Below are 24,037 nucleotides of genomic sequence, written 5' to 3'. Positions count from 1 at the left end.
ATGAGGAAGCTGTGCCTACAGGACACGCTGGCCTCCCAGCCTCACACGGGCTCGACCCTGGCCTCAGCCAGAAACGGGCAACGGAACACATTCCAGCCCCCTTCCCCTCTCCAGCTTTCCAAGGAACAGCCCTCCTGCTTACACATGGAAAAACCAAGTTGGGAAGACCCACGAGGCCCAGGACGAGAGGCCAGGCCTCCTGATGTCCTTTAATAACTGTTAACAAGAACTTTCTGAGGGCCTACTGGGTACAAAGCCTAGGAGTGTGGGAGCAACTGAGAAAAGTCAGAAGTTCTATCACTGAACATTTTCTAATACCTATTTTCTGAAATATTAGGTTATTCTGAACATCTATCTGAGTGCCCAACTGATAGACATATCTCACAACCAACTATCCTGCAAGTCAAGATTCACCATCATAATTTTACATTATGATGAGAGGTCAAGCTACCTGCCAGCTACTAAGGGGAGAAAGGCCAGATTTGAGCCCTGGTTCCTTAGCCAGCTCCCGGGGGCAGGGGTGCCATCGTGGGCAGCGGACCAGCATCTGCCAAATGCCTGTGCTAGGAGAAAATGTCCATTCAGAGAAAAGGCAGACGTGGGTGGAAGTCACGGGGCAGGGGCGATGCTCGCAGAGCAGGCTGTTTCAGAAGTGACTTTCCTTTGGCCCACGCTGTGCTGAGACCTATCTTGTTCGGATGACTGTGCTGGCTCAGAATCTCAGGGTGAGGGGTTCTGAGAAGTGGCAAAGGTGGCCAGGGTCTGGGCCAGGGCGCCACTGACTGTGAGGATCTGCTGGCCGCCTGCCCCACTCCCTCTCTGCACTTGTCTCCCATAGCCCCATCTACCTCCTTCTGCCCTGCTGGGCCCCTGGCTGGAGGCACTGAACTGTGGCCCATGGCCGTTAACTCTGCCCATGCTGCCTGCCCCGTGGCTGGCGCCAGATATGTGGGTGGTCTCAGCCAGGGCCCTGAGCCCCAGCTCTGCAGGACCAGTGCCCTGAGACATGGGCAGCTCTGAGGGTCTTCAGTAGGTACAGTAGGTGCTCTGCTTCATTCTTTCATCCTCCAGCAGCAGAGATCTAAGGCTTTCCAGTTAGAATGGGGGGTCATCAGAAGGTCGGCCCTCCCTTGGTCCCCCCAGAACACAAGGCCAGGGGTGTGTGCTGGACAAGGAGAAGCCCTGAGGGCCCTTGCACCGAGCTGTCCCTGAAGGGTGCCTGGGGACCCCCTCTGCCCTGAGCTCTTTGCCAAGCGGTCCAGTGGCAACGCGTGGGCCTGCCTTTCCTCCCCGACTCAGGCACGGCCGTCTCCCAGGAAACGGGGAATTTTCCCTCATTCCCATCATTAGGGTGCCAGGGCAAACAAACAGCCTAATCCAGATGAGCCTTGGGCCACAATCACATTCTCTTTTGGGGTTTTCTTTTTATTTCTAGCAATTTTGAGAGGACCGAAGTTATTGGTATTCCATGCAGGTTAATAGAACGGCTGCCTCCTCAGTATTATGCCTTAATTTCCTTTATCGCATAGCAAGTTGGAATTAATCGCCCCTCTCCTTCCTTTTTTCCCACCGAAACCTATTACCAGCCTGTCTGGTGGTTAAAGTCATTTTGTGGCAGCTCTTGGCTCCTTTCCACTTCCCTAGGAATCTTTCCGACCAGAGCCAAAGAACAAGGAGGGGTGAAAAACCCATTTGTACGAGGTGGGGATCTCCTGTTGAGAACTTATTTCCCTCTCTGTTCAAGAGGAAGGAACGTGCCCAGCCTCCAGCGGGCACCGCTGACTGAGTCCCCTGTTGCTGAGAGCATTCAGGAGGGCAGAATGGCCATATGTCAGCACTGAGAACAGAGGATTCCCGCACTGGTTGGGGGAAGGGGCAGGCCTTTGCCACTCCTGGCGTCTGGATTAGAACCTTCTAGGGTTCTGTTCTCTGTGAGTTTAAGATTCTCTCAGTAATTTCAAAGTTGGACAGATTCTCTGTATCCACAGCCCTAACATTGGGCCATTTGGTATAAGTACTTTTAAACTGTGTGTTTTCAGATTCTAAGATCACGTCCTTGAACTGAAGATTCTATTCAGTGATTCTAGGGCTGTTTTATGATTCTGTGAGCCTCTTAAACTGCATTCTGCTCCACTTCTGGGTCTTGGGCAAGAGTGTAACTGCTTTGCCGGGGTTGCCTTGGAGTGTGAACTTCCCCTCTCTGAGCTGCTGCTCCTCTGCGGCCCCTACTTTCAAGGTCCTTCCCCTCCCCACATGGAACACCTGGCCAGAGCCTTGTACATCTTCTGCTGTCCTCATCACCCAGCAGCACATTACTGCCACCCCCCTGGAATCAGGTGCCGGTTACACTGGGCACGTAGCACTCACCCCTGCCCACATGCCTGGAGAGCTCTTCATCTGTCTCTTCCACTCTTGACCTGACGGGGTCCCCATGGCAGGCCCATGAATGACACACATGGAAAACCTGACTTCTTTCTCCTCCCATATCTAGATGAGGAGACTGAGACACAGGACATGTAGGGGAGTTTCCCACAGTCACTGCAGAGGTCAAGGGAAGCCTGGAGTGGTGTGCCTAGGACTCCGAGGCCCAGACCACTCAGAGGCTCCTCCCCACACCCCCAACCCAGGCCTGGGTTTGTAGAACTTCCCCAGGGAAGCCCTGTGAAGGGCTTTCCTGCAGCTAAAGGCCCAGCTACCATGAGACAGGAAGGGTTTGCATCTCCCTGAGGCTGGCTTCATGGCGGTAGCTGAGCCATGTGTCACCGGCTGACCGTGCTGTTGGGATGACTTACTGAGCTTATTTTGCTCCAGTCTGGTGGAGGGGAGCCCTCCCCAAACCACCAACTGGGGGATGAATGTTGTCCCCAACAGGGGTACAGATCTTCACCTCATCACTTCCAGCCAAGGTGGGTGTAGCCCTGAAGGGCTCTGTCCGGGCACTGCCCAGATCTGGCCTGCCACAAATATGGCAGTCAAATAAGCCAGTCTGTGGGAATGGAGTTTGTAAATGATTTCCCTTGGTGCTCTGGGCCCCGTGGGCCCCAGGCTGTGTCTCCACTCCTTTCTGCCTTGTTGGAGGCGGAAGGCATTGCCAGACAGAATCAACCGAAGATGCCTGAGCTGGTCTTGAGGAGTGGGGAGAGTGTGCCAGGTAGAGATGGAAGAGCCCCTCCTGCCTGGTAGAGCCGCACAAGTAAAAGTAGCTAGTGGGGAGCCCACGGTTTTGCCCATGACCTTTGAATGCATGTGGAAGCCCGCGGAACCCAGGGATGGGCCAGAGCCATTAGCAGCGTAGCCCGAGGTGTTCATGAGGACCCTGCTGCGACACTTGGTCATCTTCTAGGGCAGATGGGAACCTGGCAGGACAAGGAAAGAAAGAGAGCTTGCAGATTCAGGAGAGGCCTTCAGCAGGGCAGTGGCTACTGGCTCTGGTTTCACTGCCCCCCACCTGGAGGCTGGACTCGGCAGGCGTGGGGACAGAGCCACAGTTCCATCAGCCTTGCTCTGGACCTTGTGGTGGATAACACCGGACTTCCGAAGGAAAGCACGTAGACATCCTCTTATGCAGTCTGGTCATGTGTGGAGGAAGAGAGAAGGCACAGAGTAGGCAAGGTCACGTAATAGAGCCAGGACTCCCAGGCCATAGACAGGAGATGCACTGTTCATGCGTCACCAGGATGGCCCAGTGGGGCGCCTCCCGGCCACGCGTCTCCTGGCAGCCTGACTGGTGAAAGCATTTGCATTTCCACTTAGCCAGGGCTGCTTCAGCCATCGCCTGCTAGGTAGAAGGTGCTGCATCAACACTACTGCAGGGGCCTGCCTGCCTGTGGGGTGGGAGGAGGACTCCCCCTCCCAGACAGGCATGGTCTCAGCCTCGTCATTCACTCCCTGACCGCCAGCAAGCCCAACCCAGGCTGTTGCCGGAGTAGTGCCTGCGTGTTGTGTGCCAGACCCCTCTGGCTTGGTTCCTTGCTGCGGAGTTCTGCCCAGGGGAGCCCTGGGTTTCCTACTTGAAATCAGCGTGGGTAGAGGTAGCAGAGCCCAGAGTGGCCTGTCGGGTGCCACCCAGCATGCTGGTGGCAGAGCCTGGCTGGAGTGGGATCTGGAGCCTTTTCTTCAGCTGCAGAGGAAGAGACAGAGGAACTGCTTCCCTTTCCACCAGAGGGCCGGTGCTAGGAGCACAGGGCCTGGAAGGTGGGTGTCCTTGGCAGCCTCCAAGGTCTGCCTGAGGGAGGCAGAGCTGTGCACCCCCAGCTCAGGTGGCCTGGCTGGGGCTAGACAGGAAAGCCCTCTGGTCACAGGAGGCTGAGTTCCCCCTGGGGACAGCTCTCTGCTCCCCACCTGACTGGAGGGACAGTGTGCAACTGGGGTCTGAGATGAATGGCTGGCGGTCATAGAGGGTTTCCCAGCCATGCCTCCTGCCCTCTGGAGGCTTCTACTCTGAGGGTGCCATGAGTTTCCCTCCAGCTGTTTCCTCGGGCCCTAAAATCCCAGTGCCAAGTGGGTGGCCCAAATCCAAGGTGGGACCAGCCAGAGCTTGGGGCCTGAGCTGAGTGCCACCTTATCATCTAAGCAGCACCCCTCTTGCAATGTTTGGTCTTTTCGCAGGCACCAGCCAGGGACCCCTGTGGATCCCATTTGCCTCTCCCCCACCCCCATCTTCCACCACCCCCTACAGCTGTCACTGGCTCAATACGTCCTGTGTCCACAAATCACTGTGACAGTTAGACCCCTTTGTCGTCTGTCCCTCGGAGACGCTCATCTTCCCTGTGGCGACAGGGAGTCCCACATACCCCAGCTAGGGCTTGGACCTCCCTTGGTGACGGTGGGGCCGGGGTGGCCGGTGGCGTCTGAGAGCAGCTCTGATGTGCTGGGGTCCAGAGGACCGACTTGGCTGTGAGAAGCCCCAGGTGACCCTTTTGGCGGGGCAGCAACACCTGTGTCATAGTCACTGACCCAGAATTTCAGCTGGAGAGTCCTTAAAGATTTGTTCACACAAGGAAACTGATGTGCAGAGTGGGAAGAGGTCACATGGCCCATCAGAGGAGTGGGGTCATAGATATTCTCTGAGCACCCACTTGGCTCCAGAGCTTGTTGGGGTGGGGGGCACTAGATGAAGGAAATGACGGGGAAGCACTTGTGTGCAGCCAGGTGAACACCCAGGCTAAGAACGCTGAGGCAAGAGCTCTGGATTGGGAGAGGGGGCTAGGGTTCAAGTTTGGCAGGGAGGCATTGCTCAAGCCCCTCTTCCGATCTGGAGCTCCCTCTCCCTCCTCACCTAGTGGAAGGCATGCCCCTCCAAGGATCCCCAGCTTAGGGGAGTATGGAGGCCCCGTCTCTTCATTTTAAAGAGACACAAGGTAGTATGGGCAGCTCGTGAGCAACATCTGTGTCCCTGGACACAGCCGACCATGGGATACTGAATCCCCCCCACCCACTCCCCTGAGCCATCCCTCAGCTGCCCGTCGTCATGCTGGGGAATCACCTCCTCCAGGAACACCTCTCTGTGGCTGCCTCTCCTCCTGTCCCCCTCCAGCCTTCCAAACCTCAATTCCATACCTTGTCTTTTGGTTTTGCTTTGTCTTATGATCTGGACTGGGTAAAAATGTGCAGCCTTTTCGTGTAGTGGGTTGGAAGAGGAAGAGAGAACCTGGAAATTTTTAAGGGAAACTGCCCAATTTAAAAGCAAAGATGCCCTCACCAAAGAGTGGTCCTCTGAGGCTCACTGCTTCATTCTTTCATTTTTTCCCTCAAACCCTTCACATGTCCGCCCCTCCTCCGTCCAGCACCTGCTGCTGCTTCATTTCCTCTCTCTCCCCAGGTGGGATTGGGGGGGGGGGGGGAGAAGCGCACTCAGATGTCACCTGCTGATGGATGGTGGTGGCCTGAGGCCCTGGAGCCTGCTGGGCAGCACAAAGCTGGGAGCCAAGCCCCGCCCACCACACTTCGTGGGTGTTGGGACACTGTGGGAACCATTTGCCTGTCCAACAGCGCCTAGAGCCTTGAGTCTGCTTGTCAGCGTGTGGACACTTGGATTGAGAGATACAGTGCCTTGCAAGGGTGGAATCGGAGGCCATCCACAGCTTATGGACCTAGTGACTCATGCCGTAACTGTCCTGGAGTCCCGTCCCGGGGCTGAGCATGAGCAGATCAGAGTGTGCTGTCTTAGAACCTTGGCTCCTTAGAAAGTTACAATCTTAAGTCCATGGAAGCTGTTCTAAATGTTAGATTAGACCTATAGGATCTTTATTTTTTATTTTTAAAGATTTTATTTTTAAGTAATCTCTACACACAACATGGGCCTTGACCTTAAGACCCCGTGATCAAGAATCATGCTCTACAGACTGAGACAGCCAGGTACCCAGACCCCCGGGAATCTTCAAACACAGGGTTCCTCAGAACATCTCACGTCTGGGGAGGGGTTGGGGTTTGAACCCAGTGCTGCTGGGGATGGGCTGTGAGCCCAGGGTTTCATGGCCCCACCAGGGCCTGTTTCAGGGGATGATGGGGAAACGGCCAGTGGGGTCTCCCCTAACCCTCTTTTCAATAAGTGCTGCACCTCCATTTTTGTCTGTTTTATATGTAGGGGTTTCACTTGGTAAAAGGGTTCCTCCGCCTCAAAATAGAGTTTTCCAGGCCCTGTGCTGTGCTGCAACTCCGTGCCAGGACTCGCCACAGCCTGAGAGGGTGGCTCTGGCCAGCGGGTGACCGAGCAGGCAGACAGGGGCCTCTCGGGAGGGGGTGCAGGTTGCTCTGGGCCACCGGCTCCTCCCCCTCTCACTCCTGCTGTGTTGTTGCTGCAGCCGTTGAACACTCAGGGTCTGTCGTCCCGTTGACTGGGGTGACAGTTTAATAGTAGCTTCCTGGGCTGTCATTTAAATCTGCCTGCCAGGTTAGTAGGCCAGGGGCGGGCTGGCACGCCCCCCGCCCCCACCCCGGATCCGCGTTCTGCTGGCAGCGGTTGTCTTGGCAATGCTGAGGCCTGGCGAGCCCCGCAGTAGGATAACTGTGGGGGGAGCAGCCCTTTCATCTCCCCGACCTGGGTACAAGAGGCCCAGCTGCCTTAGGGCTGGGTTGCAGGGCCTGAGCCCAGCCATCCGGTGCTGGTCCAGGCCTGGGAGAGGAAATGGGGACAGATCAGTCCCTTCTGTGCCCTGGGAGGGGAAGGGACCTACCCGGGTGCCTCAAGTCGTGTTGAGCTGGAATCCAGCTTGCCTATGGGTCTCTGCTCTGCCATCAGAGAATATTCCCTGGGGCCCACAGCCTGTCTGCAGAAACCTGAGGGCCTGCATCCCTGACATCTCTCTCATCAACCTGTCCCATGTGGCCTGGCCCCAGCCCCCTCTTTCCTGCTCTTCTCTGCACGGGTCCCTGCTCTGAGGACTGGGGTCTCCCTACAGCTTCAGCCAAGTGCTCTGTGAATACCTTCTCCTTTTTCTTCATGGCTTGGTGGAGCTGGCCCAGAGACAGCAGACTGGGTACCAGCTTCTGCTGTGTGGCCGTAGGCCAGTCCTTCCCCTCCCTGGGCCTCATCTTCTTATCTACAGGATGAAGGACTTGTACCACAGCGGTATGTCCTCAGGTGTGGTTTATTGGCCCACTTGTTTCTTGGGACATTAATAGACAATGGCACCTGAAAAGGAAGTTCGTTGGCTAAACAGGTTTGGGAAGTGTGCGGAAGGAAACAACGTCAATCTGATATCTGCAGGCCTTCCCGGGACCTTCAGTAAGCCAGGGGAGATTGTGCATCTCCAATGGGAAAAATAGCAAGTCTTATCCCAAACCTCTGGGCGCTGGCTACCCCCACTCTCCTGCCCTTTGCCTCTCTCCTCTCCTAGGGGCCAATCATCCGTCTTGCACAGTCTCTCCAAATCCTGAAGGAAGCCCAGGCAGCTTGGAGCCATGGGTTTTGTTGGCTATGAAGCAGTCTCCTGTGCTTAGCAGGTGCGGGGTGAGCTCAGGGAAAGTGAAGCTCCTGTGCTGGGCCTCTGAGGGGCAGCTTGGTTGCCAGCAAGGCCAGTTTGGCCCTGGCAGGGTAGAGCTCCCGGGTCCCTTGCCACTTGCGCCCTCTCCTGCCCCAAATTGCCATTCTGCTGGCTCCTCCACACCCCAGGCCTGTTATCCCACTTCCTGGAATGCCCTTTATCATTCTCCTCACTCCTGTGGTTTGGCTGACTCCTCTTCCTTGAACATGGTCCCCTCCTTCAGGAAGCCTTCTTTGATGCCTGGGCTGGGTCAGGTGACCCTCCCCCTGGCTTCCTGGCCACATAGCGGGACTGAGAGTCCGAATATATCAGGGCTCAAGTGCAGCCTTCCCACAGACATGTGCTGTGACCTTGAGTAGCCACCTCTCTCGGGGCCTTGGTTTTCTGGTTTACAGAATAGGAGAGTTGTAGAGGGGCCTTGAAGACCCTGGGCTCTGCCGTGACAGAGCACTGCTTGCCAAAGGAGTCCACACCAAGCAGCTCCACCTGGAAGCCCTGAGTGCTCTTTGTTTTGAAGCCCCCTGTCTGCACTGGGGCCGCTGGATGGGCGTGGGTGGGGAACAGCAGTGGGAAGGATCATTTTGTCTCAGGGAAGGACGCCTCCGGGGGCGGAGAAGCTGGGAGGTGCTGAGTGATCATAATAATTGCACAAGATCATAGACTCTGGGTGTTGAGGAAGACTTCAGATTCGGTCAGCACCATACCTCCATTTCCAAATGAGGAGGCAGGCCCTGTGACTGATGGACCCAATGTCCCGCACGCAACAGCTGGGGCTGCTGACTTCCCACGCCTCAAATTTGCACGTTTATGTTTTTCAGTTATAATGCCCTGATACCATCCTTAGCCCATTTGCTTCCCACAACCTTGTGTGTTTGGCGAAGCAGGGATATTATCTCTGAATGTAGGTGAAGAAAGCGAGGTTCAGAGAAGTTGTATAACTTGCAAAAGATCACACAGCCCATACGTAGCAAAGCAGAGTTTGTCTGACCATGGACTGTCCGACGCTTTCCTCTGCCCGTGTTTTTATTACAAGTAGCAACGCCTACCTCCTTTGTCCTGCATTTCCCATTCTCCCCAACTCTGCCCTGGGGTCAACTCCTCCCCACCACCCTCTGGAATCCCAAATCCTTTGTGGCAGCACATCTGTTGCCATGGCACCAGATTATGATGTCGCAGACCCTGGATGACTATGTACAGCTCCTGGGTTGTGGAGTACAGGGGCTCACAGAGGTGGGCATTGTCCAGGGGGCAGACTGGCATGGACGGAAATAAATCCCTGGAAACAGGGAGCCACAGCCTCGAGCCCAGCTGGGGAATCACCCTGGGAGTCGGAGCCAAGGCCAGGAATGGGGGTCTGGCATGCCTTGCTCTGACAGGCCTGAAAGACTGTTCAGCCCTCATGCCTTGGCAGGGCTGATGTAGCCTCTTGATGAGGGACTGTCAGGCTCATTACACTGAATGACCCAACACTGGGATGCTCCCTGGGATCCCCTGGGAGAGCCTTTTTTGCCTTTTGTCCTTGTAGCAGTGCTGCATGGGAAAGCCCCCCCCCCCCCCCGCACTTGCCCAAAGAGGGACGGAACTTGCCCAAGGTCACCCAGAGAGGAGGGGGCCATGCCAGCATTCAGCCTCAGCTCTTGTTCCAAGTCTTTCCATGTGGTTACAGATGAGGCCCTCTAAGGTATTTAGTCTGGTCCCCAACCTGAAAGTGGCCATGCTGCCTCAGATTCCCCAGAGTAGTCCATTAGCAGAGACAGTGCATCGCAGGCCCACTGTTATTCTGGCATACGCTTCTGGGCACATTCTAGGGAATACTTCATTTATGTGCCTGATCTGCCTATTGCCTTGTCATGTAGCCCCGGGGACCCAAGAGCTATTTATTTCACTGGTCACACTGCATTTGCTCTTCTGGGGTCCTCTGAGCCTGAGGGCCTTAGGAAGCACCTGTGGAAAGAGCCCAAGCTTTGGCAGCTGCCACATGGAATTAAAACTCCACTTCTGCCACCCACCACCTTCACCTCTTTGAGCCTCAGGTGTCTCTTCTGTAAAATGGGATTAATAGCACTATCAGGATGGATGCAAGGAGTCACTGGGGTATTGGGTGAAAGGTGCCGGGCCAGAGCACCAGGGCAAAAGATGTCCCAACCGGTCATGACAGTGAACAAATCTGTTCTCTAGTACACCGCCAGGAGACATCCGTTCCCGAGGTTGCCACTTCCTGAGCCTGTTTGGTCTCAAGGCTGCCCTTCAGGACTGTGCTGGTGATTTTGGCTGCCCTGGCCTCCTTGCCAGGTGCCTGTGGGGCTTGGCACACCATGGAAGGCCAAGCTCGCTCCCAGGCTTCCAGAATGCCAGGGAGGAAAGGGTCTTGGGCTAGTGCCTGGCCACCCCAGGCCAGCGACAGAGACCCTTTATCACCTTCTTCACCAAGCTCTTTTGAGTTCTGCCCGTTCTCTACCTGCATTGAGTTCCTGGGGGGCAGGTTGGGCTGATTTCTCTTCTGTGTGCTCAGTGCAGAGCCTGGCCCAGAGGCAGGCTCACTGAATGCCGAGCCAAAGCTGCTGTGGGATTTTTCCCACCTAGTTTGAGGCTTTTCTTCCAAATCTGATGCTGCTGAGTGTTTTGTTTGGGGAGCCATGCTAAGGTACGGGGGTACTTGACTGTGAAGTGTATTGTGGCCCTGCCCCAACTCAGATGTGACCTTGGGCATGTACTTAACTCTTCTGGGTCAGGATTTCCTCAGCACAGGCGACTGGCACACACAATGCCTTGGAGAAGGCTAGAACAGGACGAAGAAGACATTAGGATATGCATTTCTTCTCTTCGGTGGGCGCTGAGCTTCTTGTGGAAGGGATGTTCTGGTATTCATGTTAAAAAATGCCCCAGGTGCTGTGGTTTATAATTGTACTTATTTCAGGAGTATCCACAACAGCTCCTCAGTGTGGGGCTCAGGGAGGGCTTCTTGGGGAGGTGGGCTGGGAGGCAGAAGAGATGGTTCTTTCTTTTTTTAAAATGTTCATTTATTTATTTTTGAGAGAGAGAGCGAGTGCGTGAGTGCACGCACATAGGTGGGAGAGAGAGGGAGAATCTGAAGCAGGCTCCAGGCTCTGAGCTGTCAGAGCAAAGCCTGATGCGGGGCTTGAACTCATGAACCGTGAGATCATGACCTGAGCCAGAGTCGGACACCTAACTGACTGAGCCACCCAGGAATCCCTGCCTTGTTGTTTTCCTGAGCCAGCCCCTTTCCCTCTCTGGGCCTCAGACCCCATTCCTCCACCTAATCTGTAAGGAGACTGATTCCTCTGGTTTCTTCCAACCCTGCACAGACAGAGGTAATCTTCTAAAGAAAGGGTGAAGAAAATTCATCTTAGCATGCAGATGTACTGCAAGGATTCCATTGAAAGGCAGAAATATAATGGATTCAGGAGACCCAGTGTCTGTCCCAAATTTCTGTCAGGCTGTCCAGGTGGGGCGGGGAGCAGCCCCATGGCCCCAGAGGCAGCCAGAGGGCCTGTGGGAGGATTTACATAATCCAAGGCTGGCCATTGGGAAGAAGTTTCCTGGGAGAAGGTGAGTCCTGACCTTTACCATTCAGCCACTTTACCATTCAGTTCAATGTCCCCACTGAGATCAACCCTGGGTTGGGTCCTGTGTGAATCTGAGAGTCCCTACCCTGGAGGAACATCAGGCCAGTGGAGGGACAGGGAGAAAGGCAAACCGTGTTCCTGCCTTCTTATCCCAGTTTTATTACCAGCTGTGAGATCTCAGCCTGCTACATAGGTTCCCTGTGAGGGCACAGAACACCTGTTTCCTTAGCTTGTTCTAACTAAGGCTCAAACCAGAAAAACAGCCTAGCTGCTGCTTCCTGCATCTTCTGTGCCAGGGTCTCTTTCCATATGCTTCGTACACTGTAGCTTGTCACTCCTCCTCAGAGCCTTTTGTTTCCTTCTTCCCATTAAGAAAACAGAGGCTCAGAGGTTAAGGAACACCCCCAAGGTCATACAGATAGAGAGAGGCAGAGCTGGGATTCAGACCTCCACATGAAGCCTCCCCTCCAGGGTGTCTAAGTGCCTCTTACTCTCAGGAGACTGATTTGGGTCTCTTACCCAGTAGATGCTCTTTTCATCACTCCAAACAGAACATACCTCATTAATCTTGTCTCAGTGTAATCATTTGCTTTTAGGATTCATTAGCAACAGCTCCCGGGTGCTTCCAGAGGGGCCTGGTTGGGGGGAGCAGGACAGACCACTAAAGGGGCTGAGAACTGGCTAAAGAGATTAAAGTAACTGCCATCAGTGATGGGGAAAACTTCCTGGGGTGGGGAGGGGGCGGGGGGAGGTGGCAGTGGAGCTGGACTTTGGGGGAAGAGGAGTATGACGGGAATGAGCAGTCCCTTGTTGGACCCAAGCTCCTGAACTTGGAGGCAGGGCCAGGGGCCACCTGCCTCTACCTGGTGCTCAGCAGATGCCTGGGGAATGACCTAGCACTTCTCTCCTGCCCTCTCTTGGTTGGTGAGGCACTCCGTGGCCTGGGGGGTGGTGGGAGGTCATGGGGTCCTGCTCTCGGACAGAACACATCCTGGTCACCCTGGTGCCACCTGACTGTATCCGAGAAAAACCTCCTGGGCCCACCAGGCCACTCACGCTCTTCTCCTTGCCCCACAGCCAAGAAGACCTGTGCGGACAGCGACTTTACCTGTGGCAATGGCCACTGCATCCCAGAGCGGTGGAAGTGTGATGGCGAGGAGGAGTGTCCCGACGGCTCTGATGAGGCCGAGACCACGTGCAGTGAGTCCTGGCCATGGGGCTGAGGGAGGGGGGCCTCATGCTGGTGGGGGGGTGGGTGCTCTGCTTCCTCATCAGAGCTTCCTGGCTGGGAGTTGGGAGGCTCAAGTGAGGTGGTCTGTCAGACACAACTCCAGACTCGCCTTCTGCAGCACCCTCGGAGGGGAAGGGGGGCCCTGGCAAAAAGCCAGGTGTATCCAGGGCTGGTTTCTGGTAATTTCCTCACAGGCTTCTTGCAGGTTGAGCCTTGCTCCTGGAGCATCAGGAACTAGAAACAGGCCTTCTGCCCAGAAGCAGCCAGAGCATATCCTCTGGGGCTCTCTGCCGCATCCCCACTGGTTTTCTGGAGGGCTCTAATTGTAATTCCAGTAGTACTGGTAAGCAGCGGGAGCCTATTACATGTTTACTATGTGCCAGACACTGCACTAGGCACTTAGTATGCACTGATTTGTCTTCTCCCCACAGCAGCCTTATGAGGCAGTTTTGCAAAGGAGGACACTGAGGCTCAGAGAGGTTGAGTGATTTGCCCAAGACCACCCAGCCAGGACTTTGAGGCCCCAGCTCTTCCCTCCGCCCTGAGCCGGCTGAACCTAGGAGCCCCGGCCTCTGTGGCAGGCTGGGGAACAGCAGAGGCAGCCAGGGGTGAGGCAGAGGGCCAGAGCGAGCCCCAGGCCCACCTCCCACACTCAGGGCTTTGTCTCTCCGTGATTTCTTTTCTAGGCCCTAATCCTCAAAGCAAACTTATACCCAGCAGGTCATTCCGTGACATTTGTTAAATTAAAAAGGAGATGAGAAGGGGGCGGGGAAGGACACAGGGGTCTCAGCAGAGTAAAACTGAGACAAAAGGTTGGGGGGAGCACGGGGAGGAGGGTAGGGCTGGTGAGGACCCACAAGTCACAGTCCTCATCCTCCTTGGGGGTCACATCCGCCCCAGAGGCGGCAGAGGAGGGGACAATGGAGGCCTGCGTCCCCTGTCTAGGGCTGTGGCTAATGATAACTGAGTTTCCTCATCTCCTAGCAACAGAGCTAGCAGTCTCCCTGAGAGAGAGAGAGAAAGAGAGAAAGAAAGGGAAAGAGAAAGGGAGAGCGAAAGCAGCCCTGGCCTGAGATAGGAGGCTCCCTCATTTCCTTGTGCGGCTGCCTCTGCCTTCCCTGGCCAGGCCTTGCACCCTATGCTTTTCTTACCCCCAACGAGCCAACCCTTTCCTGGAGCCTGTCCTGAGCTTCCTCCTGAGCTGCACCAGGAACAAAGCCCAGCCACACCCATGTGACTCTCATCTTCAGGGCAAGCTTGGATCCCTGTTTAGAGAGAAGGAAACTGAGGCCAGGATGGGTTTGGCCACTCGCTGCCTGGCTAACAAGGGGCAGAGTTGCATAGGGCCGGGAGTGTGTGTGTAGAGAGGGGGCTGTGGCCACAGGGGGCTTTGCAGAGGGACTGTAGTCAGCCAGTAGGGCCATCCCGACCCACTCCAGCAGTCACCGTGGATGCTGGGGGAAGCAAGGGGGTGGGAGGAGCCTCATCAGGGTTATTATTAGGGCCTATCCTGCTGCCTGAGAGCCATGCTCCCCCTTCTCCCCTGTCTCTGTCTCCTTGTGTTGATGTCCATTTTCATCTTCCCTCGCCCCATCTCCAGGGCCCTCTTCACCCCTGCTCTTTTGGACTGCCTCCCTCCTCTGCCTGCCCCTCTCCTCATCCTCTCTCTCGCCTTCCCTCTCCTCCCTGCCCGGCCCTATACTTCTCTCTGTCTTTCTCCCTCTAGCAGCTGCTGCCTTCCCGTCCCCTGGCTGTGCAGGGGCCCTCTAGCCTCCCCACTCCTGCTCCCAGGCCTGCTTTGTCCCACAGTTGAATAACTAGAGGCTCAGAGAAGTCCAGGGCTTTGCTTCCAAGACACACAGGTTGGTTGTGGCTGGTCGACCTTCTGTGATAGAAGATGGGTGGGCTCGTCAGGCTCTCAGGCCTGACGGAGTGCCTGCTGGAGCAGGAGTCAAGGCTGCACCCTGGGAGTTGGGAGGCCCGGCTCTCCTCTGGGCTCTCCCGGTGAATTTGCTGTGAGATCCTGCACTCTTTCCCATCCCTCTCTGGGCCCCAGTTTCTAACATCTCAGAATTCCAGAGACCATGATCTGAGATTCCTGGGCTCCGAGGACCCTCTTTGTCCCAGCCGGGGCACAAGGCCCAGGAACCCACTTCTTGCGCCAAGTTACATTGGTCAGGGTCAGGCAAGGCCTGTGGGTAGGGAGGGCTGCCTGGAGGAGGTGGGCCAGAGTAGGACTTCAAAGGACAGGCAGAACTGAGGGCAGCAGGACCTGGTAGCAGGCTCGCTCACTGCTTCCCCACCAAATGGGAACTTGGGAGCCCGACCACTGCTCATTTAACTGGTGTTGCCATAGCAACCTCGACAGCCTACCAGGTTCCTAAGGACTATGTCAGCTCAAAGAAAGATTAGAGGCAGTAGTAAAATATAGTGGGTTTGGTGTGTGATATATTTGGGTCCAGGTCCTATGAGACCTCAAGCAGGATGCCCAGTCTCCCTGAGGCTCAGTTTACTCATCTGTAAAATGGAGTGATGGCACCCCCCCTTATGGGGGTTAGAAGGATGAAATGAAACAAATGCGGTCAAGTGTAGGTGCTGGAGTAAATAGCAGTAATACTTTTATTATTGTATTTTGATCCCAGGCTCTCTTTCCCACATACACCAGTTTAAAATTTTAGAATAAGCAGGGGATTTGCATCGAGAGGGAAAAGGATTTGGGAGGAGGTCCCCATTCTTGTGTCCCCACTATGTCGTCTGCCCCTAGCTGGCCAGGGTTTCTTCCGGCTCTCCTTTCTTCTGGTTCTGGGCTTTGTGTCTATCAGATACGGCCGAGAGTCACAGTAGGAAAGCCTGGGACATTTGCCTAATGAAAGTAGCATTTTAGCTCTGATTTTAGCTCACATGATTGGGGACAGCTTCTGACCCACCTTCAGGCATATGATGGGAGGGATACAGGGTGGGGTGGGAAGGTTGGTTCAAGGGTACAAGATGAGTGAGTTGCAACTTCGGGTACTGCATACTGAAAATGGGATTTTGTTCTTCATCTTGGAACTTTCGCACCAGAAGGGGGACCTTACTGATGAACCTTCCTACTATAGGTCAGGAAGTGGAGGCCGGGAGGCTTTTTGGAAATCACCCAGCAAGTTAGACGCTGACTAGCTAGGACTTCACCTGAGCCCATGGGAAGGAGCCAGGTGTGACCACCTCCTGCATGATGGGGTGGCCCCGGGCCATGCTTCCTGGGCAGCAGCAGGACACTGGTAGTCCCTGCCCCCTGAGTCTCTGGCCCTCCTGAAGCTGGCCGTCCCCATCTGGAGGTCGTCTGCCCCTAAGCCTCATGTGACCTGACACTGCAGACATCTCACTCACTAAGCAGCCATCAAACACTTTCATTCTTTCATCCGACAGACATTTCTCTTTTTATTAATTTGTGAACCCATAAATTAAAGTGGATTGGATTTCTGGGGCAGGATTCTCTGGGAATTGATAATGCCTCCAGCCACTCCAGCATGCAATTTCAGGCCCTTGACGGCTTTGGAGGGTTCCTGGCATCTGAGAGATGGTGGGGTTCTTCCCCCTGCCTCTCAGAACCTCGGGGACACTTGACAGCAAGCCAAGGCATTGCTCGGGGCACCTTCCTCAGAGAGAGGCATTTGTAGGGAGTGCCATCGTGGTGGGCCATGTGGACCCTGATCGTGTGCACCCCCAGGGACAAGACCAGGGCCCTCCTAGCCCCTTGCATTTGCCTTTCATTAAATCAAACAGGGGCAGCTGGTTTCGGAGTTTGTCCCAGGCTCTGAGTGTAGACATTTCCATGTTTCCTCACTTAAACCATCTACCAACTCTAGGAGACTATGGTACCCCATTTTCAGATAGAACCTTGGGACAGAGAGGTTAAGTGACTTGCTGAAGGACCTTCATGTGAATGGGTGGGTTTGGGCCTGGGTGTGCACGACTCCAAAACTGATTCATGCCCTTTGTCCTGCATTGTGCTGCCTGAGGGGCCTCTGGCTTCATTATCCTGAAAGTGGACGATAGGCGGCCATGTTGCGGTCCCTACCTGAGGAAAGGCCCAGTGAGCCTCCTTCCTCTGGTGATCCCTCTCCAGCCCAGAGGCGCTGGTGGGGACCAATGGGGCCTGCTTTTCTCAGGGGCAGTGGTTAAGTGCAGTAAGTTAAGCAGTGTGTCTGGAGGTCGGAGACCTGGGCTGGAAGTCCATCTCTGCCCCTCTCCGGGCTCTGCTCTCCTTGTCTGTAAAATGGAGGTGGTAAGAGCACTCTCCTCATAAGGAGATACTGCACGCCAGCCGGGACCATTCTTCCAGGGCTAGGCAGTGAGGAGGCCTGACCCAGGAGCCTGGAAATCGAGGTTCGCCCTAGCTTTGGGGAACAGCTGCATTACCACAGAGACCGCGAGGCTCTAGGAGAGGGAGGTGGTTGGAATACCTGATACTCAGTAGCCTAGGCAGGTCCCTTTCCCTTGCTGGGTCTCTGTCTCTTGTCACTATAGTGGGTGCTCCCCGATGTGACCTCTTGGGTCCTGGCATTCCAGGACGGTGCCTTGGCTCTTTGAGGGTATGAGGGCTGGTGTCAGGCACTGCTGAATCTTCCAGAGCTTATAATTAGAGCTGTCTATTTAAGGACACAGCAAATGTCTTATTAATTATAAAGAAAGGAAGCAGACGGATTGTTTAATCATTGTCCTTGCTGAAAGGTTATGCAATTAACTATATAAATATTCATTAAAAGTTCAAGCGGCTGCCTGCCTCACTGGGGTATGCAGAACTGGGCCCCGAGAGGCAGGGAGGGCAGTCAAGGGCCATTTCAGTCACCTGGGCTTTTGGGTGTCGAGTTTGGGGCCGGCGCAGGCTACTTCTCTATCCACGGGGGTGTGCAGGCTTTGATGGAAAGGGCAAGATTCAGTCAGAAGCACCTGGCCTCTGCCTCTCACCTGCTATGCGTCTTTGGGCCTGTCCTTTGGTGTCTCTGAGCTTGTTTCCTCATCTGTAAAATGGAGTGCTTACCTGAAGGCCTGCTGCCCTGCTGTACCCCACAGGTGCTGCTATGAAGATCTTTGTGAATGACGTCCCAGGAGCTGGCACTTCTATCCTGCAGGGTCTGCTCACCTGGCGGGGGGAGGGGGAAATGGGAAAATCAAGTAGCCCGGCACGTGTGGGTGCTCAGTAAATAAGGCTTCCTTCCAACCCCCCTGTGAAGTTATGTTTCCTGAGGCCTGGCTCCGGGCTATGTGGTCACCATATCCTTGCTCTCTCGGGAGCTTACACACATACAGAATGCCTCTATCACTGTTATGGGAGTGAATTTAAAACAGATGAAATATCCTATATCTTTTAGACTTGCAGAATGTTAACCCAGTGGTTCTCAAATGGCGTGCCTGTGGTTGAGGAGAGTTACTGAAATGTAGATTCCTGGGCTCTGGCCCCAAAGTCTGGATTCAGCCCAAGATGAGCCAGGCCCAGGAACCTGCATTTCCAACAGCTCCCACACCCGGTCCTACAGTCAGGAGTCTGGGAAACACTGGTTGGCCTCAGCTCCCTCTTGCAGTTACGTGAGTCCTGCATTGCAGGGGTGATAGAGGTGCTCCGGAAGGGCCCCACCTCCTGGCTGCCAGACCTCCTTCACCACCCTACACTGTGGCCCCAAGGCAGCCTTTGTAAAATGTCTTTTTTTTTTTTAAATGTTTATTATTGAGAGGGGCGCCTGGGTGGCTTAGTCGGTTAAGCGTCGGACTTTCGCTTAGGTGATGATCTCGCGGTTCGTGGGTTCGAGTCCCCGCGTCCGGCTCTGTGCTGACTGCCAGCTCAGAGCCTGGAGCCTGTTTCGGAGTCTGTGTCTCCCTCTCTCTCTGACCCTCCCCTGCTCACGCTGTCTCTTTCTCTCTCCTAGAAATAAATAAAAATTAAAAAAAAAAAACATTCTAAAAAAATAAATAAATGTTTATTATTGAGAGAGAGTGAGAGAGCGTGAGAGAGAGTGCAAGCAGGAGTGGGGGAGGGGCAGAGAGAGAGGGAGAGACCGAATCCAAAGCAGGTTCCAGGCTCTGAGCTGGGCTCGAACCCATGGACCACGAGATCATGACTTGAGCCAAAGTCGGATGCTTAACTGACTGAACCACCCAGGCGCCCCACAAGGCAGCCTTTGTAAATGATCTGAGTGTCAGCACCCTAGTTATTTGGCAAGTGGAGTTTCTATAAAATGAATGCTGCGAATCCCGTATTCTCAGTGGGGTGCCTCATATTTCATGAAATGTATTCCTAGGGATAACTCTGGGGTCCAAGGTACTCCTTGGTATCATAGTGTCTGGGGGCCCTTCCTCAAACACCTGCCTCCTGCCCCACCTTATTTGCCTTTTCTCCGGCTCTTGGGCCATCTCATCCCTGCTATGGAAGTCAGAGAAAGAGAACCTGGTCTGACGTGAGAGAGCAAAGTTGAGGGGGAGGCAAGGGTGACCTCTGCCTGCAGGTGCAGTGGACTGTGCCAGGGGCCTGGCATCGGACACGGCTGACTTCGAGTCCTTGCTCAGTTCTTACCAGCCGTGTGGCTAGAACCCAGTGCTTACCACCACGTCTGGGACACGGCAGCGCCCAACAGATACTCACTGAGTGAATAAACAAGTGCTCATCTGTTCGTTTGGAGAAGAGTGGATAATCATAAGTGGGCACTGGGCCGGGCATGCTTCTGAGTGCCTTACAGATATTAACTTGGGAGTCACCACAATCCTACGGGCTAGGGAATAGTATCTTCCCTGACCTATTAGCACCGAGGTGAAGACTGTTGACTGAGGTCTTGTAGCCAGTGAGTGACTGAATTCAAGCCAGGTTCCAGAGCCCATGCACTCGACCTCTGAGCTGGAGGCCTCAACATAATCCTCACCCTGCTGGGGTTTTGTGAAGATGAAATGAGTGCCCAGCTCTGTGCCTGGCACATCCTACAGACGACGGAGTTAACACTCTGGAGGGTAGGAGGGAGCCAGCCACAGAAGTCTGAAACGCGTCTACCACAGCTGGGTGTGTCACGTGGCTCATCCTGGGACACTCGGGATGAGAGCTGTCCCCAGCCCTGATCAGGGTTCTCATTCTTTCTTCCAAATTGAGAATCAACCCTGGGGCTTCGGGCCCCTGACTGAGTCAGCCTCTGATTGCTGCTGCAGTAATTATAGCTGTGTGGTCCCGCTGGGCCCTGCCGCACAGCTCTGCTCTCAACAGCGGGCTCAGCACCGTTGCCGGGGGAGGGGCAGGAGGGGATGGGGTGCACCAAGGGAGCTGTTGGGGCCTTGGTGCGCCCTCCAAATCCACAGATTCAGATTGCCCAGTCACTGATCTAGAAGCCAGACCGAGGCTGAACTGGAGTATATGTCACCGCAGGGCACAGAGGGGAAATGACGGATGTGTGCAGTGCATGGCAGTTTCATGTTGCTGGAGCTCAATGGGGAGGTTTGCAGGGAGGGAGGTGGGGGGCTGGAGAGGCAGGCAGGGTGGCTGGATGGAAGAGGGGCTTGAGTGCCAGGGACCAGGGGCCCGTGAAAGGGTGTCAGACAGGGAGTTGTGGGGTCAGATGCAGGATTCGGAGGGTCTTAGGGGCGCACAGTGGCCACTTCTCAGATGAAGAAACTGGGGCTTTGGGCAGGAAGGCCCTGATGGATTCCCAGGGCCTCAGGCCAGGTGGCTGGAGCCAGGCAGTAGGACTGGTTGGCGCCATGCCCCGTGTCCCCCTTGCCTAAGCCACGCGCGTGTGTCTGTCTGCACAGCCAAGCAGGTGTGTCCTGCGGAGAAGCTGAGCTGTGGCCCTGCCAGCCACAACTGTGTGCCTGCCTCATGGCGCTGCGACGGGGAGAAGGACTGCGAGAGCGGAGCAGACGAAGCCGGCTGTGCCACCCGTGAGTTGGATCAGGTCCCCGGGTCTGCAGGGTGGTCAGGCAGCACTGAGGAGCAGCAGCCACCTCTAGGAGGGGCCTTCTCTGCAGGGCTCAGGGGGTGGAGAGCAAAGGGTTAAGGATCAGGACACTGGTAATGGCCAGGCGCTCTGGAGAGGCATTTCCTGCTTTCATCCTCACAACCACCTCACGAGCAGCCATGATCATCCCCATTTTACGGGTGAGGAAACTGAGGCTCAGACAAGCGAGGAAAAGTGCCCAAGCCTGAGTGATGGAACTGAGGTTCAAATCCAGCCCTGGATAGCCAAGCCCAGGAGTACTTTTACCACATCTGACATCTGCTCATCCATTCCATCCGTCTGCACCAACCTCCGAGCGAGGGCAGGGGGCCACGGCCGGGACGTGTCAAGTAATGGTGGCCGCCTGGGACGGGGCGCTGGTGGTGCCAGGGGGGAGGGGCAGGCTCCTGAAGTGTGAAGGACGTCTGATGCTGCAGTCTCAGACCGGTGAGCTCGAATATCACAGGGCAGGGAAGACATCCCCAGCAGCCTCAGCAGGGACAGATGGAAGTGGTCACAGGGGCAGTTCCACATCACTGAGCTTCAAATACAGGATTATCTCCTTCCCAGGGAGCAGGCCAGCAGGTCCTGGGCCAGTAGGGCTATGCTTGTTTCAATTCGATGGGCACCTACTGTGTGCCAGGCCTGGGGCCAGGCTCTGGAAAGGATGAGGAGGTGAATCCTCATGCTCCTCCCTCTGGGAGCTCATGATTAATAGGGAAGACAGACTGGCTGTTGATAACGAGGCTGCAAGGCTAGGCTGAGATACGGGGGGGTTTGTGGTATTATGGGGGTTTTGCCAGGCACTTACCCACCACTGCCTCCCATCCCACTCCCTCCACCAGCCTCTATATTTACATCCTATCCATCCTCCCTGGCCCAGAGGAAATGCCAGCTCCCTGGAGCCGTCTGAGTCACAGCATTCTAGACTCCAAGTCTGGAGTTCTGAGGTGTCTGAAGCAGGAAGCATCTGGGTATGGGGGGGAGATCCTGGCTGGGGCCAGCAGTTTCAAAGCCCTGGTGATGGCATTAGCTTGTTTCTTCAGCTGTGATAATTTTGCGGAGCTTCACTGGCCAATGAAAATCCACCTCCCTCCTTTCCCACCCATAATCAGATGTTTCCCCAGCCCTAAGGGCCATCAGCCCCCATTGCACAGGGTGGGAGTGTCTCTAACTAGGGCACGTCATGCATGGGACAGGTGGAGGGTTAGAGGTCTTACTGAGTGTCTCTGCTATAGCTCCCAACCACCTGGGCAGAGGAAGAAGAATTCTCCCTTCTCTCCTCCCTCAGAGCTGCTTCCATTTGTGAGTGCTGGGAGTAGGGTCTCTGGATGCAGGTCTGAGAATATGGCCCTCGACATTGCTGTCAACTTTGAACCTGAGGGAGAACTCAGTATAAAGAAGCACATCCTCCCAGAACTCTAAACTTAGTGAGTCCTTCCCGCCAGACACATGCAAGCTGAGTCTGGCAGGAAAGAAGGGAGCTAATCTAGGCATCTGAGTAATCTTGAGGGGCAGACAGCACAAGGTAATGTGTGCTTTTCCCACCAGTGGCCCAACATCCCAAAAGCCCAGGGGGCGGGGGGGTGGAAGGCAACTGTCAGAAACTTGATAGAGCTGTCAGCAACACATGAGGAGCTGCCTACATTGTGAAACCGAAGACATCATTCTATTTTATGTCCAATAACAATGAAAAATGACATTTTTCTATCAGAAAATTAAAACAGACTCTTGGCGCCCCCATGTGGAGATATCTGGTGCTGCTGCCACCACCACATTTCCCAAGGCCATAGCCACTAGCCACAGCATCCATGCCTGACAACTCACCCCACCCCCATACCCCTTCCCAGGCCTATTCATGGCCTCTGTGTAAGGAATGAAGTAGGGAAAGGTGAGGAGGTCACTGCTCTGAAAACAGCTTACACTCCAGGAACGGAGGAGAAAACTAGAAAGCTGAGAGGGGTCAGAGTAGGAGAGAAGAGCCCCAAACCTGAGTTCTGGTTCTGTGCGACCCTGGGCAAGTTGCTCCTCTCTGGGCCTCAGTTTCCCCACCTGTAAACTAGTGGTTGGGCTGGTGGTCTCCAAGGCCCTCCCAGCCTCTGAGCTGAGCAGTTCACCAGAGAGAGGAAGCCCAGGGCCCCAGGCAGAGCCAGTGACCTATGCCCTTAACTACTGCACATCCCTTAGTTACTCCTCACACCCGGGCTGGTCCAGCACCCATCCGCTCCACACCACCCACTGCTGGGAGCACTGTGCTAGGCCCTCAGGACGAAGCTGAGTCATTCTCAGAACCTGTCCATACAGTTGTCATGAGGGAGACAGAGAAGGTCACCAGACCCAGACACTTGAGCATGCTGTGAAGGGCACCTGAAAAGAGAGCAGAGGTGGAGGGAGACTTCCCAAGCAGGGGAGCACAAAATGAAAGGAGTGGAATTTGGGGCCCTGAACGATGAGACCTCATCGTTGTGAAATAGAGACGGTGGTGGGCAAGAGATGAGCACTCAGTAGAAGGGACAGCTTGGGCAGAGACCTGGAGGTGAGCAGGTGAGCAGGTGGGCAGTCTAGTGTGGCTGAAGCCAGGCTGTGTGCAGGAGTGAGGTGTTGGGGTACAGCAGTGGTTACTGCCAGTGACCTTGGATGCCAGGCCAGGGGACTTAACTGGGATAAGTGCAGGCACATGGAGGGGCGAGGGGCCTTGAGCTGTGCTGTTAGGAAACAGCCCCAGACCTCGTTACCTGGAAATACCCACGTTGGGTATTTACTAGGAACGTCACAAGGCCCTTCAAGAGAGGCAGTGCCCTGGCGCCGAAGCGCTCCTAGCCCCACCGCAACGCCGGAGGTGGGACGGGAATTTCGCTCCCAGTGAGGCTGCGGAGGCTCACGGGAGGGCAAGCGTGTTGCCCAAAATCCCCCTGCATGGCCCCGGCTTGGAAGCCCCTGTGCAGTCCCGGACGGCACGTCCACCGCCGGGCCCCGCAGAGCGCATGCGGCCGTGGGCGAGGGTCAGGGCCCCCACAGCGGGGCCGACCCGGCTCTCTGTCCCGCGCAGTGTGCGCCCCGCACGAGTTCCAGTGCAGCAACCGCTCCTGCCTGGCCGCCGTGTTCGTGTGCGACGGCGACGACGACTGCGGCGACGGCAGCGACGAGCGCGGCTGCGCCGATCCGGCCTGCGGGCCCCGCGAGTTCCGCTGTGGGGGCGGCGGCGGCGGCGCCTGCATCCCCGAGCGCTGGGTCTGCGACCGTCAGTTCGACTGCGAGGACCGCTCGGACGAGGCGGCCGAG

General features: G+C 55.5%; 1 protein-coding gene across 6 annotated transcripts in view; it reads left to right on the top strand.

The window, feature by feature from the left end:
* LRP8 (LDL receptor related protein 8) overlaps window positions 1-24,037 on the top strand; it is a 73,836-nt gene that overhangs the window by 19,914 nt on the left and 29,885 nt on the right. For 5 of the 6 annotated variants that reach the window (XM_077779829.1, XM_077779825.1, XM_077779824.1 and 2 more), the window contains exons 3-4: window positions 12,650-12,772; window positions 20,571-20,699. In XM_077779829.1, coding sequence (XP_077635955.1) covers window positions 12,650-12,772; window positions 20,571-20,699 — 252 coding nt within the window. Of the gene's footprint in view, window positions 1-12,649; window positions 12,773-20,570; window positions 20,700-23,804 lie in introns of all 6 variants that reach the window. The other variant, XM_077779828.1, reaches the window with a different exon arrangement.

The sequence above is a fragment of the Crocuta crocuta genome, unplaced genomic scaffold (genome assembly GCF_008692635.1).
Source record: "Crocuta crocuta isolate KB4526 unplaced genomic scaffold, BGI_CrCroc_1.0 scaffold168, whole genome shotgun sequence".
In the NCBI taxonomy this organism is placed as follows: Eukaryota; Metazoa; Chordata; class Mammalia; order Carnivora; family Hyaenidae; genus Crocuta; species Crocuta crocuta.
This window is presented reverse-complemented; position numbering and strand designations above follow the sequence as displayed.